We start from the raw sequence: 19,782 nt of genomic DNA, 5'->3' as shown, positions 1-19,782 counted from the left end.
TCGCGGCCCTTTTGTCCTTTGGATAAATTCCTCCCTGTCGCTTTAAGGCGTGTCTGGCCCGGACTCGGTGGAAAGCCCGAAGCAGCGCTCTGATTGGGTGGGGCGTGTTCGTGACGTTACTTCGGGTACAAATGGGCCCCGGTGGCGGGTGCCGGGGCAGAGCGTCCTAGGTGCGTTACGGCATTTTTTGTCTTGTGGGGAGGGACGTGAGCAAGTGCGTTCTCCAGAGTGCACCTGCTAAGCAGAGGAGTCTCTGCCACCGTCGAGCCGCTATGGAGGTTCAGAAGGAGGCGCAACGCATCATGACCCTGTCGGTGTGGAAAATGTATCATTCACGCATGCAGCGCGGAGGGCTGCGGCTGCACCGGAGTCTGCAGTTGTCGTTGATCATGCGTAGCGCCCGAGAAGTCTACTTCTCCGCCAAGGTGGAAGCCCACGAGGAGCCCGAGGTGCCCTCGCAGCCCACATGCTCTCTTGACCCTCGCCTACACCCACCACGGGAAGCTCAAACCAGAATGGAGGCAGCGTTCGCCGACGGTGAGCAGCTCTGCCCGGAGCCCATGGACACGCAGGAGGCGCCAAGAGCCGAGGAGTCTCCTGTCCGCTGTGCCCCGCGCCCCGCCAAAATCAACCGCAAGCGCCGAAGCAGCAGCCTGACCAACAGCGGGGACGCCGGACTGGTACCGAGCAAGAAAGCCCGACTGGAAGAGGAGGATGCGGGGGAAGGAGAGTCTTCGGAGGTCCCCAGTCGTCTGCAGCCCGCTCCTGCACAAGCGGAGGGCGCCTTCCCCAACCTAGCGCGCGTCCTACAGAGGCGCTTCTCCGGCCTCCTGAACTGCAACCCCGCCGTCCCCGCGACGGTGCCACCTCCCCCCGCTTGTGAGGCAAAGCCGGTGTGCCGCCCGGCGGACAGCATGCTGAATGTGCTCGTGCGGGCCGTGGTGGCTTTCTGAGGGACCCCGAGCAGCTCTGCGGGAGCCTAGAGTACGGGCCAAACCGTTGGCCTGAGTGCATAGACTCGAGGCTAGGCCAGACCTGCGGGAGCGCCCGCGGAAACGGAGAGGAGCCGCAGCCGGGCCTGCTGAGAGGACTGGAGAAGGGACTATTCCCCCAGGGAGCCGTCGTCACCCAAGTGCAGCTGCGGCGCCGGGGAGCCTGAGCCGAGGTCAGGGGCGCCTTCCTCCGAGACCTGCCGCGCCCACAGGTGCTCTTAACCAACGGGGACGTGGCCTTTCCGTCTCCTTCTGGGACTGGGAGAAGGAGGCTTGGTTCCTGAAGTTCCTCAGGGTCGGACTTTATTTCTTGCTGAGGGCTATACCGCCCTTACAAGGTTTTTTCAGTAGTTGGTGTTGCCATTCCCAACTCGGAGCATTCCATCCACTGTTCTCCCCCCCCCCCCAGTGACATACTTATGCAAGCGGTCATCGTTGCGTCATGGGGCAGATGTGGGGAGCTTCCTGTTGCCTTGCGTGGGTGTGGGGCCTGGGAGGAGGGCTGCCTGAGTCACTTAGCCTCGGCGTGCTTCACCCTGCTTCCCTTCGCCTTCGGGCGAGGGGGAAGCTGATCTAACTCAACGTTAAAGTTTTTCTCATTTAGTGCGTTCGAGGTGGGGGGGTGTTCACAGTCCCTCGGACATGGACACAATCAACCCAGAAGATTTTGGTCTGAATCACAAAAATGGGGGGAGAACTATTCAGAGTGCTGTAAGGATGAGTTAGGACCAGTTGCTGGTGAGACGGGGCCAGTTTGGGGTGGGGGAGATTTTAACCAGGGCGTTCTGAAAGTCTGTACTCTGGTTGGTTCTGTTTAATTCCGTTTATATGGCCTTTTGCTAGAGACGCCGGATACGAAAATAAAGACCGTTTAAATAAAAAAGACGGCCATCTAGCTTTCTTCTCTGGTGGTGGAGGGGCAGGGTTAAGAGGTCAAGAGCTGGAGCAGCTTGTTAGGTGGGGTCTCAGAAACCGGCCTGATGGGGTCCCACGCAGGTGGGAGGGGCTGGAACCCCTTTCTCTGCCCAACACTTACTAACCGGGCGCCCTGGAGCATCGACTCCAAGGCCACGCGTTTGAGGGCTCCTTAGAAATTCCCTTACAAGTCCGGGTAAGCAGGCTCTCAGACACTGGGGGTACACTGCTGGGGGCAGCGCCCCATGTGTAGTCGGGGAAACACGCCTCCTTTGGAGACCTGAACCTTGGCCGATTCCCAAACCCGCCCCTCACTGTCCGCACTTTTGCTGGCTCTTGACCGACTGAGTCAGCTCTGGCGGGGGGGTCCCACCGGCCGGGGTGGGGTCTGCTTGAGAAGCTAAAGTAGGTGAGGTTTGAAGCACTCTTCACACCATGTTCCCATCTCTGGCTGTGAAATTGTGTGGCCCCGGCCTGGAGGTAAGCTCCCAGCCTCAGTTTCCTCAACTGTGAAGTCTGCCTTTAAACAGCTTCCCCAGGAGGAGGCTGTAGATTTAGAAATGCTCAGGGCATCCTTGCTGTTTGTTTGCTTTGGACGCACCCCAGCTCCAGGTTAGCCACTCCAGGGGTGAAAGTCCTCATAATTCACCCAGTACTGGCCCAGAGATGATCTGTGGGGAGGACAAAGGAGCCGCAGGTGTGGAGAGAGGGTGGCGGGAGGCCCGGGAGAGCACTCGCCCCACCTCCACATGACTAGGTCCCCGCCGCTGGCTACCCAAGACCGCAGGCGCTTTGACCCTGAGGCGGGAGAGAGCCGGAGGGTGCTGTGAAGGAGCAGACCCGCCCCAGGGCGCCCCCAGGCTCCTTCCCACCCCTTCCACGGCCCCAAGACCCCTACCTGCCTCTCTTGGCACCCTGCACCCTCATCCCCCTGGGGAATCTGGCCCAGCTAGCCAGAATGGCTGCCTTATCCCTTCCCGGGAGAGGCGGGAGACTTAGCACCACCCACTTGAAGGCCTGACCCAGAACGTCCCGGCCGGACGTAGGTGGACTGGGACCCCACACCCCTAACGGTAGCTCCATGTGTCCCCTCAGGAGCAACTCCCCTGAGAACCTGGCCCGGCCCCAGGAAGTCCCCGGCTGCTGGGGAAGGGGCCTCACTGTGCATCCTGTTGCAGGAACCGCAGGGCCCTTCCTTCCGCGGGAAGCGGCTCAGCCGCCTCCCGCCACGGCCGCTTGGGCGTTTCCGCTGCCGGCCACAGGCGAAGGGCTGGAGATGATAGGTGGGAGACGCACCGGCACCACACACACACACACACACACACACACACACACACACACACCCCTTAAGATATACTCCTCCCGGAGACCTCATCTTACCCAGCAGAATAGGCAACATCGAAAACCTGTCACAATAACTGATATTGATGGGGCTTGGAGTTTTCAGTCCTCCCCTTGGTTATTGGGGCAAGCCCTTTGGGGAGTAATTGATTTGGACAATGTCTGTGTGGAAACTACCAAGGGTCACGTATCTTGTGACCAGCCAGTTTTCCAGGGAACCATCAGGAGATTCCAGAAGGGTGTTCACCGCAGTGTTGTCTGAAATTGGCAGATTTGAAACAAGCGACATGCCCATCCAGCTGGACTGGTCTGGTAGAATGTGAACTAACCATGGCTCCCCATCCCAAAGGCACAAGGCCTGAGCCTGACAGAGCTACACACTCAGGCAACAGGGATTAACCTGGAACCGTGATGCTGGGGATGAAGACCAGCTGCATACGTTGTGAGGTAAGAAGTCCAGACTTCTGAGCTAGACAGCCAGTCTACTTACCCTGTGCAACTTTGAGTTAGTTACTTCACCTCTCTGAGCCTCCATTTCCCTGGCTATAAATTTTGGAAAATAATAGTCCCAACCTCTTAGATTCATTAGGAAGATTAAGCAAGATAGTACATGTAAAGTACCTGAAACACAGTGTTATTTTTTATTGTTAGAGGTCAGGATGACAAGTGCCGGCCATTTAAAAACACGTACAGCACTAAAAGTACATATACAGTGGTGCCTCAGTACTGGTCGGCTTCAGAACTCGTCAAACCTGGTACTCACTGCATTTTGGCGAGAAAAAAATGTTTCAGCACTCAGTGCTTGCTCACACACTTGCCACACTTGCTCAAGCTTGTGTACAAGGCCACTCTGCAAGACAAAATGCTTCATCAACCTCATCAATCGCCACTTGCTTGCCACTCCTCAAAAGAATTAACGAGGAGGACCAAGGTACCACTGTGCACAGAAAACTGTACGCAGATACTGTGTTAAGGCCAGAGAGTTTGAAAAATAGTTACCGCCTTCTCCATTAGCTCAATGTGAACACCGGTTTCTGCCTTCCCTCCCAGTTCCAGGGTTTGATCATATTCTAGTGACTTGGCAGGGTTAGTTTTTTTTTTCCTCACCCAGGGCCTACACTCACACTCCCCTACCTTCACAGTGATTCCTGCATCAGGCCTTGGATCTCTGACTACATCTGCCCCTGGCAGCCTCATTCAGTCTTAGAGCTCTGAATGTCACCTCTGTGCTGACTTCCATCCCAGTGGCCTCGTGGGGGTCTAAGGTATTCTAAACAGAAGGGGAGCCAAAGAGAATTCTTGATGTTTCCTGCCAGCCTTCCAACTGAAGAATACCCAAATCCCTTTTTCTCCTTCCCTCACACTCCATCCAGTCACGGGGGTTATCAGCTTGACCTGTCCTTTCACTCCAAGATTTACCCCATCCTCACGGCTCTATCGCCTCTCACCTAGATGAGGAAGCGGCTTCCTCCCTTCTCTGGATCCCCACAGTTTATTCTACACAGCGGCTCTACTGATCTTATAAAACAAACTGGATCATTTCATTCTCCCAGCTCTTCTCTGCTTCTTCCGCACTGGCCTCCTTTCTGCTTGCAGAACAGGCCAAGCATGTTCTAGCCGCAGGGCCTTTTCACTTGCTCTTCCTTCTACCTGCAGTGCCCTTCTCCCAGACGCCCAAATGTCCATCCTCACTTTCTTCAGGTTTCTGCTGAAATGTCAGATGAAGGCTTGGGGAAGCCTTCTTTGCCTACCTGTTCTGAATTAGCACCCCACTCTGCCAGTGTGGTCAGCCTTTCTTAGAGTACTGCTCAGCATTTTAAAAGATATATTTATGTTTTATTTAGCATCTTCTCCCCCATTCAGATGTCAATTTCATGAATGAATGCCCAGCCCAGGCCAAGATGAGAGAATGAGGTTGTCTAGGGTAAGCAGGTGCTAAGTGCTGAATATTTATTATCTCATTTAATCAATGGCTTCCTATGGCTCTTAGCATAGAATTTCCCCAGCTTTAGACAGTTGAGGGTCAGGATTTTTATCAGATCTGTGTAACAACTGTACTATTATTTATCTAACTTTTAAAACTTAATGGTGAGTTAATTATCCAGCATACTTAGAAGGTAACAGTTCATAAAAGTTACAATGAAAATGAAACACTGTCACAAGATCCTGCTGAAACAGTAGCCAGTGTGAGTTTCCAGACAGCTTTCTTAGTTACAAAGATTAGCAAGGTTAATGACACATTGTTGCCAAAGGAGGAAGACTATCCTTAAGTCAAAAAAACTAGCTGGGACTGAAAGCTAAAAAGAGGCTGGGAGTTGTAATCCACGTTATTTAAATAACAGTGAATTCCTTTACCCAGTGTCCCAGAGTTAGGAAAACTCTGCTTCTGAAAGAGGGACAACTACCCTGTCACTGTCCTGCTGAATCTGGACCCAATCCATCTCTGGCCCAATCTTGCATCACCCTCCAGTCATACTGACCTGCTTTTTGTCCCTCCTACTTCCACTCTTCCCAGACACAGGGGCCTTGTGTATGCTCTCTCCTACACTGCTTATGTCTTCCCTACTCACTTCGTTAACTCACCTCAGTTTACAGGCATGTCATCAGGAAAGCGTTTCCTATCAGCCCCCCATTTTGATCCAAGATCCCTATATTTATTAACACTGAGATCGAGAGCTACTTTTTCGTAGTAGTCGTACTTATCACAACTATAATATTACATTTCTTTCTGGGTTTGTCTCTTCTTCTAGCTCGTGGCTTCCAAGAGGACAGAGACAAGTTTTAGTTTTTGTGAATGAATGATGCCTTTGCAACTTTCCTTTGAGGTCCTTCTAACGTTCATTTTTTACAGATCTGGAAACGGAGGCCCAGAGACCATCGCCCGACTGGACAGCACGTAGGGGACAGCCTAGTTGTGGATTTCCCACCCTGAGATTCCCCTCCCCGCCTTCGCTGCGCGTGGGAGGTGGGGAGAAATACGCGTCCCTGTTCAGAATTGGCTGAGCTGGGGAAGGGCGGGGCCACAGGTCGCACCACCCCAGAAGCAGCACCCCAGACCGGTTTACCAGGTTCCTGGAGCCTGGGCGAGTGCCTGCCCAAGGCAGGGGTGGCGGGGGATGGGGAGTGCGGGGGTGGGAGATGCCGGCCCTGGCCCAGCTGCCTGCCGGGCGGGGCGGGGTGGGAACTTGATCTCCTACAGGAAATTTAAGTGTCAGGCAGGATCTCCGGGTTAGTCACAGGCCAGGGTGGGGAGGTGGAGCGATCTGGGAGTCAAATACAGATGGGGGTGGGACATGCAAATGTACCCCGCCACTGGAGCTTTTCCGCACCGGGGCCCCGCTCCCCTGACCCCCGCGCGCTGCACGGAGCTATTGTAGGGACCTCCCAGTGCAGTGGGTGGGCCAGGCCACGCCCCTCGCCCCCAAACTGGTCCCTTCCAGATTCTGTCCAGACCGTCAGAGTTTGGCAGGGCCCCAACTCTATGAATGCGGGGGCGGGACTTAAGCCCTGCACCAGGAGGTGGCGACCACGTTGGGGTCGTCTAGGGCTGAGGGTGGGCTGAGAATCTGGAAAAAGAGGAAGGAAAGTGATGATTGTTGGAGTTTGAGACTCAAGCTAGCAGCTCTGGGGGTATGATGCTGAAGACCCCCACATGTGTTCAGGGGAGTCCAGTACGCCGCCCCGGCTTCTACGAGAACCCAGAGCACCCCCGCCTGTGATCGGGGAATCCCTGACCGCCCTCGCGTCAGTCCAGGGTTACTCTTAGGAGAGCACTTTATGCCTGTTTCCTGAGGCTCAGCCGAGGGTGTTTGTTATTCCACCCACTTTGTGTTAAAAGTTAGGCTCCCCAGATTTGTGTTCAGGAAAGCTGATCCCAAGGGCTAAGGCCCTCCACCTGCACTTTCAGGCCTGAGGCCTGACTGTTTTGGAGGGAGCCCCTCTCCCGAGAAATCTCGCAGCCTTCCAGCCTTCTGGCCCATCCTCCCCAGATTAAACCACCCCGCCCCAGCACCTTGTCAACTGTGAGTTAAGAAATCATCTCAGCATCCAAGTTTCCCTACACCCTCCCTCCAGTCCCTAGGCAAGTTCTTGGGCCCTCTAGGTTCCTGCCTTCCCTGCCTGCCACCTGACTGGCACCAATTTCCTTCTCAGCCTCTCTGCCCACATCTGGTCGCCAGCTGCTCGCCTTGACCCTGCCCTCCCCGCCACCGCCCCCCCCACCTCGAGTCTCCCAGGGAATTGCTAACAGCTCTCCTCTTTCCTGTGTCCCCCAAATATAGGCTGCCCCCACAAAGCACAAGGCCCCTTCCACCAGAGCCTGCTAACCAGAAGATCTGAAATCAGGTGGAGGAGGGGTGGAGTGTAAAACTTTCGGACAAAGAGATGCTGTGGGGGCGGGGGTACAAAAGGGGAGAATGGGAATCAAGTGGAGAGGAGGTAGGAGCTTCAGTTGTAAGTAAAGGCTCAAGACGAAAGCCCTCTGGCTTCCAGATGGGCACTGTGGGGGAGGGCTGCCCCTCTAGGGACCACGCGGCCCGGCCCCTCCTCCTCGGAAACCCCCTGAGCCTCTGCGGTGACAGCTGTGCCCCAACCCTCTTGTTAGGAGGGTTTCCTTTTCCTGTGCTCACACTCCCTGCCCTCCCGAGGGTTGGCCTGTAGCCCGGAGACACCGGCCTGGATCTTTTGAAGGGACTCCCCGGAGGGTCTTCCTGGATGAGGGGGAGGGTACTGCTGTAGAACAATGACTTCTGTGGCTGCGGGACGCCAGGCGCTTCCTGTTAACTCTTTCCTGGAGGTGCAGCTGTGGGGAGCAGCTCGGAGGCCTGGCCTGTTTGGGAGCTCGGGGGCAGCAAGGGTATTGAAAAGCAAGCCACAACACAACTTTTCTGTTCCAGGTGCTGTTTGCACAAGTGATTGGGAAACAGTGAGGTAGATGCAGACCTTGCCCTCCTCGTTGGCCTCCCAGGGCCAGGCTTCTCTTCCCTTCTGTGGCGGAGGGGAAAGGACGTGACTCCACGGGGGAAGCCTCCACACTGAGCTCCGAGAAATCCTAGGGTCTCTGGGGCTCAGGTGGGAGAGCCACAGTCCCAGGTAAATGCAGGGCACAGCTAGGTCTGCCGACACTAGCTGCCCTGCCCAGTTGTCTGGGGGCCATGCTCCCTGAGTCCCCTCCTTGGTCTAGGCCTGTTTCCTTCAGTTTTTCTCAGTTTGTTAAGTTCACCCAAGGGCCTGACAGGACACAGGGCAGCCCTTAGGGGCTGGAGGGAGCTGAGTTGGTCTTGAAAATGCTTAGCTCCTCCTCAGAGGCTTGGGAAGACATGTTGGGGAATGAGCAGCTGTGGTCATTGAGGCTTCATGCAAAGTCCCTTCTGTGGACCGAGACAGCCTAAGAAGCACCCTCAGAAGATTCTGGGAGCATCTTGCCTCCAGGGGCTTCCGGTTAGTAATAGACTAGGTGACACACCCTTTTCTAAGAAGAGACAGTATGGAGGACGCTGACTGCCAGCAGCTAGGTGTTGTGTGCAGCCTGTCTTCACTTGGTTAACCCTCCTGCAGGCCTGGGTCAGGATCAAAGCAGGCACTTTCACTAGTTTTACAGATGAAGGAATTGAGGCACAGGAAAAATGTACCTCCAGTAAAACAAAGTCCATTGTTTTTCTTCAGGATTTGGGCATAAGAGGAGGGGTGAGTGAAGACCTTTGTGAAAATTGATGGAATATATATATATATGTGTGTGTGTGCGTGTGTGTATATATACTTTATAAATATAAATATATTATACATATATACACACACACACACACACACACACACACACACACTCAGCAACTGATCTCCTGTTCACAAGTAAGGAGAGAGAGCCCAGGTCTCTCTGCCCCATACGGACAGGCTTTTCTCCCTCTCTCTCCCTGAGCCCATGGCTCAGCCGCCACCAGGTTTGCCAGCCAAGTTCCCCTCTTCGGCATTTTCAGACTCACTGGCTGGGTGGCTTCACCATCTTTTCTCCCCCTTCCCCAGGTGTAAACACCCCCAGGGGCCAATTTGTGCACTCTCCACCCAGGAGCTTGGTAAGGACAAAGGTGTGTGTGTGTGTGTGTGTGTGTGTGTGTGTGATCATTATTTACCAAACAAAATATAATTGCTGGACTGGCAAGGCTGCTGCCCGGCCCCCTGGCTGGTGTCTAGAACAGGAAGTAGCTCAGCGCTTTGCCCTTTAGACTCCAGGGCAGGCAGGGAGGGCCCGTGGGAGGCCACCCTCCTAGTGTTAGAGGCCATAGGGGCCTTCGCCCGGGCTCCAGGCCAGCCCACCACCAACCAGCCTCCACCTGAGGCTCCTTCTTCCTCCCCTCCCCCCCTCTGTTGTGGCCCACCATCCCAGAATGAACCTTATTTTGGCCTCAAGGAAGGACAAAGCAAGCCTGCAATTACTCAGTGCCCGGCCCTGGTGGCTCGAGCAATCAGACTCAGCATAAGGTGGGGATGGGGCTCCTGGGACCCTCCCCCCTTTGAGCTCAAGTCCGCACACTCTTCCAGGGACCCCCCAGCCACCCCCTGAATCCCCACAGATGCTGCCTCCAAACACAGGCTGGAATTTTCAAAGTATTGTCCTACTGATTGGAATAAGGCATTCCCTTCCAAGAGGGTGGCTGAAAAGCTGGTCAGAAACTGAGGCTTGGAGAAGGGGCATGCCCTGGGACCACCGAAGCTTTCCTTTCAGTCAGGGACAGTGTTCTTTTCTCTCCCTGCTGGAGACGAGGCCACTGGGGACAGGGAGTGTGCAAGGGAGGACCTTGGGGACTTTGAAGTCAGCAGTACTTCTGTGTCTCGCACTACAGCCTGGGTAGCCTCAGTTCCCCTGCCTTGTTCCTCACCCCCAGGCTCGTCCCTCTTTCTCACGACTCTGTGAACATCTGTGGGAGGGACGCGCACATGTGTTGCCCAACCTCCCAGTGGGTCTACTGGATTAAAGCCAGCTCTGTTCCTGAAGGCTGGAGCCAAGGTCCACGCCTAGGGCCATGTGTCCCACTCATGAACCTGGGTTTCTGGTCGGACCGGACAGGCGAGCAGGCAGTCTTGACCTCAGCACTCTCAGCTGAATCTACGCCCAGTGGCTTACACACACATACACAACCATGGGTTCCTGGGAAACTGCCCCATCCTCTGACGGGCTGAAGTTCCCTCTGATGGTCCTGGATTACCCTAGTGTACCTGTCCCCCACTCTTGGTGCTCGGAGAATTCCTCCTTGTAGCTAGCTGGTGTATTCTGGAAAACTGAGGGAATACCAGCTAGACACTCCTGCTATCTTCCTGGTGGCCAGCCCTCAGGTCAATCAGGCCTCCCACTCAAGGTCAGCCTGAATCTTCCCCAAACCACTTCCTCTAACTCACATTGCAGCTGGAGCCCATCCAGTCCCACTGCTTCTGTGGTACCCAGAAACAAGGCCGTCTTACAAACCCTAATGTTTCTTCCAGGCTCAGGCACCTCTGAGCCAGCAGGCATTTATTCGGTACCCTTGTGTGCCCAGCATACACCAGGGCTGTGTATCAACCCCGAGACAGGCAGCCACAGAACTTGTCCAAGTTTAGCTGATCGGTGGGACTTGCAGCCTAAGGGCTTAAGAATGACAATAATCATAAGAGTTCTTGCTTCCTGGTTCAAGCACTTCACTTGTATGAACCCATGGACTCCTTGCAACAAAGATTTACTGTGGCATTGTCCTCATTTCATGTTGAGGAAACTGAGGCGCAATGAGGTTAGATAGCTTGCCTGCTATATAGAGTCTTTACAGCTAAAAAGTGCCAGAGTCTGGATTTGAACCCAGGCCTATGCCAGCAATTCTCACTATTGGGGGCCAGATCACTTTGTGCAGGGTGGGAGCTTCCATGCATCAGGGAATGTTGAACAGCATCTCTGGCCCCCACCCACTAGGTACCAGTAGGGCCGCCTCCTATTGCCATTGCAACCCAAATGTCTTCAGATATGGCTGCATGGTAGGGTGGGGTCTGGGGGCAGGTACCTTGACTGTCCTGCCTCTACACATGCCTAGCTGCAAAATAACACTGCGTATGTGTTTTTCAAACTTTAGCTGGGATCCTGGTAGTGGAAGTGATCTGCAGGTTCTAGCATCTGGGGGAGGGCTCAGTGGTGTCAGCAGAATCACCAGGACCACCAGTCTGGGCCAAAGAATACCCTCTGCCCAGAGGGAGCGTCGGAGGCTCCGCAGCCCCTGTGGGTGGGCTTGCTGGGTGGTAGCTTCTGCAGATCCCCCAATGGGCGGAGACAGGCAGTCCTTTTCTTCCTTCCTGGTTCCCAGGGGTGGGCAGGGGCAGAGGCAGTGGCTCTGGGAGCCAGAGGGCGCGGGGATTCCGGGATTAACTGGGCGTGGGCCGGGGTGTGGGCTCTGAGACCCAAGGCCCCTGTGGGCTGGGAGGAGAAACCAGAAGCTAAAGTAGGTCTCTCCACCCACCGCCTGCCTTCACGTCCCACCCAGCCCTGGCCCTGGGCCAGCAGCTGCCGGAATGGTGACTCATAGCTGCTGAGCTGAACAGAGAAACCGGGTGCAGGGCCGTGGGGAGACCTGTCATGTGGATTCTCCCTTTTCCTCCTCCTGTCCCTGACACCGCTACTCGATGGGATTTTCTTTTTTTCATTTTTTGGAGGGGATTTTTGCTTGGCGCCCTACTAGGGCAGGAAGTATAGGCCGTGGAATGACTGAGGTTGCAATGCACTTAGGCCAAGACAAGAGTGTGCGGTTCGGAGTGTGTGTGTGGTTCAGAGGAGCAGGCCCCGGCTCTGACGAGGCCTTTAGCCAGTGTGTGTGGGAGGTCTCCTACCTCCTCCCTCTTTTATTTTTTTTAAATGCTTATTTATTGATTTTGAGAGAGAGAAAGGAGCATCAGTTTGTGTTCTTCACTTACTTACACATTCATTGGTTGAATTTGTACATGCCAGGGATCAAACCTGCAGCCACCCCAGTGTATCCGTCCGAACAACGCTGTAACCAACTGTGCTACCTGGCCAGGGCCTACTGTCACCCTCTCAAAGACAGAGCTCTCCAATTTCCCAGGGGCCCAGGGAGTTATAGGTAGAGTGGGAAGAACCAGGGAAAATTCTAGAAGTGAAGGCATAGCCTGCACAGTGCCAGAAGCATTTATGGTGTGTTGGTGTGTTTGTGTGTGTGTGTGATTTTAAGGTTTTATTTATTTATTTTTAGAAAGGGGAAGGGAGGGAGAAAGAGGAGAGAAATATCAATGTGTGGTTGGCTCTTGTATACCACCTACTGGGCACCTGGCCTGCAGCCCAGGCATGTGTCGTGACTGGGCATTGAACCCGCGACCTTTGATTTGCAGTCCAGCACTCAATCTACTGAGCCACACCAGTCAGGACTGTGAGCTGTTTCTGAGCTTCCTCTTTCCAGCCCTCATCCCAGTCATCACTCATCATTAGTGTGTTTTTTCTTTTTGGTTTATGATGTAGTATTGTTGACGTGCTCTCTGCCTTCTGCATTAGACCGTGAGCCCAGGAGGTTTCGAACAGTGCCGTCACTGTGTACCTCCAGCTCCCGGGCCTGGGCCTGGAACAGAGCGGCTCAGTGCGTCCTTGAAGGAGCTGAGAGTGCTGGCACCGGAGGGTGAACTGAGTGCTGGGGCGGGGGGCAGTGGGCTGAGGCGGGAGGTGGGCACCTGAGCTGAGAGCCTGGAGGCTGGCTGAGTGGGAGTGGCAGTTACCCTGGTGAAGGAGCCAGGAGTGTGGAAGCGGGGTCAGGTGGAGGCACGGCCCAGGAACAGGTGCATGATGTTATTGCATCTATGACTGTCCCGCATTCGCATTCAGAGCCAGGGAAAGCCAAGCCAGGGCTGCCTGGAGCCCTGGTGTCCTCCCTAAGGGAGCTAACTTCCTGGGGCAGTCTTGACCCGCCTCAGCTGGGCCCAGCAGCACAATCTGCAATTTCCAGGGCCTAGCTCCAGCCGAGGAGAGAGGCCTTTATAAAGTCAGACTTGGCTTTCCCCCAGATGGCTGGCTCCTTATGCCTGATTCCAAATGCCGGCTTGTCACAGTGTCTGCCTGTAAGCACCCGCCTGTTCCTCTCTGAGGGGGTGTGTTTGCACTGCTAGGGGCAGTGTGGGGGTGGCATCTTTTAGCCAGCCAGTGGCCATTCCCCACCCCTGCGCCCACTCCACAGTTCTTTTTATATCTCACATTTACAGAAAGCCTCAACATCTGAGCCTGGGCCTGGCAGAACAGGCTGTCTGAGGCTGCAGGGAAAGGGGAGGAAAGCAGAGAGGCGGGAAGCGGGGAGGGGGGCTGTGTGGTGTGTGAACCCAATCTGGAGGGAGGCTGGCCAGGTCAGGGGCGGTGGCTGGCTTCCTTCCAACAGCTCTGCAGCATCAGATGGTGCCCAGCTATATTTAACGGCTGCTTTCTCCACCTCCACTGTGGGGTCCCAGGCACTGGGATGAATGAATCAGAGGCATGCCTGGTGTGGCCCCGAGGAACTGGGAATATCTCCCCAAGAAGCGATGCTGCAGAAGCTCCACCTGGGTCCTTGTTGACCTGAGCCACCCTCCCCCATCCCTGACCCAGCTCTGCACCAGCTGACTCAGGGTCACCCACAGGTGGCTGGAAGCCAGCGGTGGCTCCCTGCATGTGCGCAGTGGCCTCTGCAGCCAGGTAGCTCCTGTGGGACTGTTGAGGCACCCACCTCTTCCGTGTGCACACACACAGTGCCAGGTAGTCCCCAGGAGTCTGCACACCCCTGTTCTGCCTATCTTACTCCAAGTTTATTGATTAGAAGTCCGCAGTTGGGACAAGTCTTGGTCCATTTGGGCTGTTGTAACAGGACACCCCACACTGGGTGGCTTACAAACAACAGACATTTGTTTCTCACAGTTCAGGAGGCTGAAAGTCAAGCATTAAGGTTTGGTGTCTAGTGAGACCATCTTTCTGTGTCCTCATATGGTGGGAGGGATGAAGGAGCTCTCTGTGGCTGCTATTATAAGGGCACTAATAATATCATAAAGGCAGTAATCCCGTTCACAAGGGCTCCACCCTCAGGACCTAATCACCACTAAAGGCCCCACACCCAGTACCATCACACTGGGGGTTGAGTTTCAAATATAAATTTTGGGGAGGAACACAAACATTCAGTTTGTGATAGGATGTATGTGTCTGTAGGTGGCAGAGTAGGGGTGGGAGAACACTACCTTGCAGGTGTCACCTACTTACCTCAGTGCCAAGGCTCACAGATGAATGGGATCCTGCACCTGGACGCTAGCTGGCAGTGGTGGAGGTGATGCTCAGGTACAGCAGAGGTTGAGAATGATTCCAGAGTGAGGGTGTGACGCCAGACGTGTGCTGCCCAGGTGGCGTCACAGGTGACAGCTGATCGCTTGAGATGTAGCTGGTCCAAACTGAGATGCACTCTGAGTGAAATGCACATCGGGTGTCAAAGACGTCAGTGAGAAAGGAAGCAGGTAAAGGGTTACAGTAACATCTATATTGGTTACATGTTGAAATGATTGTATTTTGGCCATGTTGTATTAGATAAATGTATTACTCAAAGTAACTTTTATCTTCCTCGAAAACCTAAACATAGAGTTATCATGAGTCAGCAATTCCACCCCTATGTCTAGACTCCAAAAGAATTGAAAACAAGTTGTTCAAATAAAAACGTGTACATTTGTATACATAGCAGCGCTATTCACAATCGCCAAAAGGTAGAAACAACCCAGATATCCATCAGTGGATGAATGACTGAGCAAAATGTGATGCATCTGCTCAGGGGACTCTCATTCACCTGTAACAAAGGAATGGAGTCCTGATACATGTTACAATGTGGATGAACCATGAAAACATTCTGCCGAATGAAAGAAGCCAGACTAGAAGGTCACACGTGGTGTGATCCCATTGATATGAAATGTCCAGAACAAGCAGATCTACAGCGACCAGAAGCAGAGTGGGGGTTGGTTGCCAAGGGCTGACTGAGGTAGGGAGGATGAGGGCGACTGACTAGGGGAACGGGGTTTTGTCTCGGGAGATAAAAATATTTTGAAACTAGCCCTGGCGGGTGTATCTCAGTGGATTGAGCACGGGCCTGTGAAGCAAAGGGTCACTGGTTGGATTCCCAGTCAGGGCACATGCCTGGGTTGCAGGCCAGGTCCCCAGCAGGGGGCACATGAGAGGCAACCACGCATTGATGTTTCTCTCTTACTCTTTCTCCTTCCCTATAAAAAAAGAAAAAAGAAAAAGAAAAAAATATTTTGAAACTAGAAGAGGCTGCGCTTGCACAGCACTGTGAATATTCCAAGTGCTATGGAATCGTACAACTGAAGCAGTTAATTCTGTGTGAATTTCATCTCTGTGAAAAGAACCTCAAACGATTTCGCCCAGCCCGGACTGATGTGGCTCAGCTGGGTGTCGTCCCACAAAGTCAAAGGTCACTGGTTCAATTTCCAGTCAGAGCACAGGCCTGGGTTGCTCGTTTGGTCCCTGATCTAGACACAGAGGCTATTTCTAACGTTGATGTTTCTCTCCCTCTCTTTCTGCCTCCCTTCCCCTCTCTCTAAAAGTAAATAAATAAAATCCTAGCCCTGGCTGGTGTAGTTCAGTGGCTTGAGCACGGGCCTGCAAACCGAAGTGTGTCGCTGGTTTGATTCTCAGTCAGGGCACATGCCTGGGTTGTGGGCCAGGTCCCCAGTTGAGGGCACATGAGAAGCAACCACACATTGATGTTTCTCTCTTTTCTTCCTCCCTTCCCCTTTTTCTAAAAATAAATAAATGTATTTTTAAATTTTAAATTTATTTTATTTTTATTTTTATTTAATTTTATTTATTTATCTTTAGAGGGGAAGGGGGGAAGGAGAGAGGGAGAGAAACATCAATGTATGGTTGCCTTTGTGCATCCCCTGCTGGGAACTGGCCTGCAGGGAACCAGCCTGCAACCCAGGCATGTGCCCTGACTGGGAATCGAACGGCGATTATCTGGCTCGCAGGCCCACGCTCAATCCACTGAGCTACACCAGCCAGGTCTATTTTTTATTTTTTAAAAATATTTTATTTCTTTATCTTCAGAGGGGAAAGGAAGGAGAGAAATATCAATGTATGGTTGCCTCTTGTGCATCCCCTGCTGGGAAATGGCCTGCAACCCAGGCATGTTCCCTGACTGGGAATTAAACCACAATCCTTTTGTTCGCAGGCCCGCACTCAATCCACTAAGCTACAGGAGCCAAGTTAAATTTATTTTTTTACCTGTTTCTTTTTACTCTCCTTATTGTGATGAGCAGAATATTTAAACATGACTCAACTCAGTTTAAATTGCTGTTGGATGTGGCTGGACCAGACCACTGTGCCTCCGGGGGGATCAGATCTCGAGAGTTCTCTGCCCAGCAGGTGAAAACCCTCAGGGTCACTGATGACTCAAAGCAGGGCAAGGTGGAGTTGTCCTGGGGGCTGAGGTGGGGAGAGGAGCTCTAATTGTCCATCCCTTTCCACCAGGGGACTTCAATTTTTTTTTTTTCTACCAAGGGACTTTTGATTTACCCTTCCAGTCCTGAGGAAACATGACCTTCCTTGCCTTGACCAGCAAAAGAGGTGGAGAAGAGATTTGTGCAATACCTGGAACCACTTTGAACTTTGACCACCTGAGGTTCAAAGACCTGGACACTGTTGTTCCCGCCTGGTGGTTTATCGGTTAACACTCTGAGCAGACCTGGTGGGCAGGAAGTGGTGCTTGGGAGTGGGCTGAGCTGACTAGAACCAGAAAAGGGGCCACAGCATGGGAGGCGGACACAGTGGGCAGGAGGTTACTAGGTTGCAGTCAGAAGGGGCACATCCTCACTCCCTTGGAGGCAAGGGGCTGACTCAAGGGAAACCTGTGGGGTGCAGATTCAAGGTCTTATCCTTTACACCTATATGACCTGGGGCAAGATCTTGGGCAAATGATGGAAACTTTTAAAAAATTAATTTATTTATCTTTAGAGGGGAAGGGAAGGAGAGAGGGAGAGAAATATCAATGTATGGTTGCCTCTGTGCATCCCCTGCAGGGAACTGGCCTGCAACCCAGGCATGTGCCCTGACTGGGAATTGAACTGCGATCCTTTGCTTCATAGGCCCGAGCTCAATCCAGTGAGCTACACCAGCCAGGGCGATGGAAACTCTCTGAGCCTTAGTTTTCTGATCTGGAAGTGTCTCCCTTATCTTCTGTTTCTCCTAGCAGCCCCTCCTGTCACAGAGCTCCCAGAGCTCCTCGGCCTCTCCTCTGGGAAATTCTTGAGAAAAGGTGGAGGCAGAAATTTAGAGGTTGTTAGGTCCTCCAGCGGGGTGCTCGGTCCTCCTAAATCATCACGGGCTGTGTTCAGAGTAGTCGTTAGAAAGGTCTTTTGATAGAGAGGCCAGACATTTACATTCGTGATGTCCTGGCTGATCCAGCTTCTGTCCCTGCTGCAGCAAGTAGGGCTGCTTTCACTACCTCCCCTCCCCACGACCCGCCCCACCCTGTTTCTTCTCCTGGTCGCCCCCACCCCAGTTCCTTGACAAGTTACAGCAAACGTGCCTTTGGCTAGTCACCATCTGGCCACTAGGTGGCGTTGCCTGCCTGGTGTAACTTGGCCCTGCCTGTGCAACCTCAGCTGCACCAGCTGTACCCCTGTGCGCACCTGGGGACCAGGAGCTGGGGACACAACCTTGAACGAGGAGGCTGAAGCCTTGGTTTCAGGGGGCTCCCAGTCAAATTAGTTGTCCTATTTATTTATTTATTTATCTTTAGAGGGGAAGGAGAGAGGGAGAGAAACATCAATGTATGGTTGCCTCTAGTGCATCCCCTACTGGGAACTGGCCTGCAGGGAACTGGCCTGCAACCCAGGCATGTGCCCTGATTGGGAATCGAACCACGATCCTCTGATTTGCAGGCCTGCGCTCAATCCACTGAGCTACACCAGCCAGGGCTGTCCAACTAATTTATTATTACAATGTGGTCTTTGATCCTTCAGGATGATCTAGGGCTTAGGAACTGCTTTTTGGAGGTGTCTGGATACCTTTAAAAATTGTTCCTAAGTCACAAAAGTGATTATGTGTTTTGGAGAATTAACTCAGTGCCTTTTCAGCCCTCTCTGGAAGTAACTGCCATCCACAGGGGGTTTGTATTCCCCTTCTTGACATTTTACACACACACACACACACGCACACAGGAGAGAAGGAGACATTGATTTGTTGTTCCACTTATTTATGCATTCATTGGTTGATTCTTGTATGCGCCTTGATCAGGGATCAAACCTGCAACTTTGATGTATCGGGACAATGCTCTAATCAACTGAGCTACCCGGCCAGGGCCCAGATCGTTTTCTAGGAGCACAGATGGCCAGGACTTTCTCATGTTTAAGAGCTGGAGCAGGGTGGGTGAGGAGGAGGGTAGTGGGGGCAAGGGCAGCCGGGGGTGGAGCTGAAGCTGCAAAACTTGCAGGGTGCAAGGAGGTGGGTGTGGCAGGAAATGCAGAGGGGCATGGGCCACTGTTCTGGGCAAGGACAGGAGGCCAGATGGAGTGTGGGTGTCACATTTAGCAAACGAGGCTGTCACGGAAGATCCAGGGCCGGGTGGAGTGACAGCGGTTTCATGTCCAACCCTTTTGCAGGCTCTGTTGCAGCCAGCAGCCCCTGTTAGCTCATCTGCTGCAGCAGCCCCATCTGGCCGTCAGCAGGTGTTCAGCTGTCTCAGTCCGTTTGGGCCGCTATAGCAGAATACTTTTGCATGTGGCTTATGCACAACATACATTTATTTCTTGCTATTCTGAAGGCTGGAAGCCCAAGATCAAAGTGCCAGCAGATTCTGTGTCTGGTGGGGGCCCAGTTCCTGGCTCATAGATGGTTTCTTCTTGCTGTGTCCTCACATGGTGTAAGGGACAAGGGAGCTCTCTGACAAGGAGAAAATTCTGAGATGCCCTAAATTAAATTACAGCAGGCCAGAGGGCTGGAGTGAAACCTGAAGGTTGGCGTTCATGCTGCCTGTCGCTGCCAGAACCAGAAAGTAGGGACAGTAATTGAATCTTGATGGGTGCTTCATTCGGAGACGCGTGGTTTGAGAAGACAGTGGGTTATGTAGACTCAAAAACCATCTTAACATCTCATCTCAAGCTGGCCTTTTTATAAGGAGAATGGTAGGTAAGGGGCTTGGAAAAAAGGTTAATCTAGTAAGAGTTGCAGTTCAGAAGCAATTTTCCTAGTACTTTTGGATCTGCTGATCAACAGTTCTTTCTTTTTAAAATTTTATTTATTTCTTTTTAGACAGAGGGGAAGGAGAAAGAGAGGGAGAGAAACATCAATGTGCGACTGCCGGTCGTGTGCCCTCCACTGGGGCGCTGCCCCGCAATCTAAGCAAGTTCAATCCACTGGGAATTGAACCAGCGACCCTTTGGTTTGAAGGCCGCATTCAATCCACTGAGCTACACCAGCCAGGGCAACAATGCTTGACTTGCCTCACAGGTGTTCCCTCCCAGGAACACAATGGCTCAGACACCATTTCAGTCACGTGCAGACCCCTTG

The 19,782-nt window shown here is 53.2% G+C and overlaps 1 protein-coding gene across 1 annotated transcript; it reads left to right on the top strand.

Annotated features, from left to right (window-relative positions):
• IER2 (immediate early response 2) lies at window positions 1-1,890 on the top strand. The gene has a single exon (XM_037145778.2). The coding sequence runs from the start codon at window positions 273-275 to the stop codon at window positions 951-953; it is 681 nt and encodes a 226-aa protein (XP_037001673.2). The 5' UTR covers window positions 1-272; the 3' UTR covers window positions 954-1,890.
• Window positions 1,891-19,782: the final 17,892 nt, after the last annotated feature.

Source organism: Artibeus jamaicensis, unplaced genomic scaffold, assembly GCF_021234435.1.
Source record: "Artibeus jamaicensis isolate MK-2021 breed Jamaican fruit bat unplaced genomic scaffold, CSHL_Jam_final contig_3290, whole genome shotgun sequence".
Lineage (NCBI taxonomy): Eukaryota > Metazoa > Chordata > Mammalia > Chiroptera > Phyllostomidae > Artibeus > Artibeus jamaicensis.
Note: the sequence above shows the minus strand (reverse complement) of the source record. Positions and strands in the feature narration are given on the sequence as shown.

Bases quoted from the DNA above. Each gene is read 5' to 3' on its own strand.
- IER2 (XM_037145778.2), top strand. From the start codon at position 273: ATGGAGGTTCAGAAGGAGGCGCAACGCATCATGACCCTGTCGGTGTGG.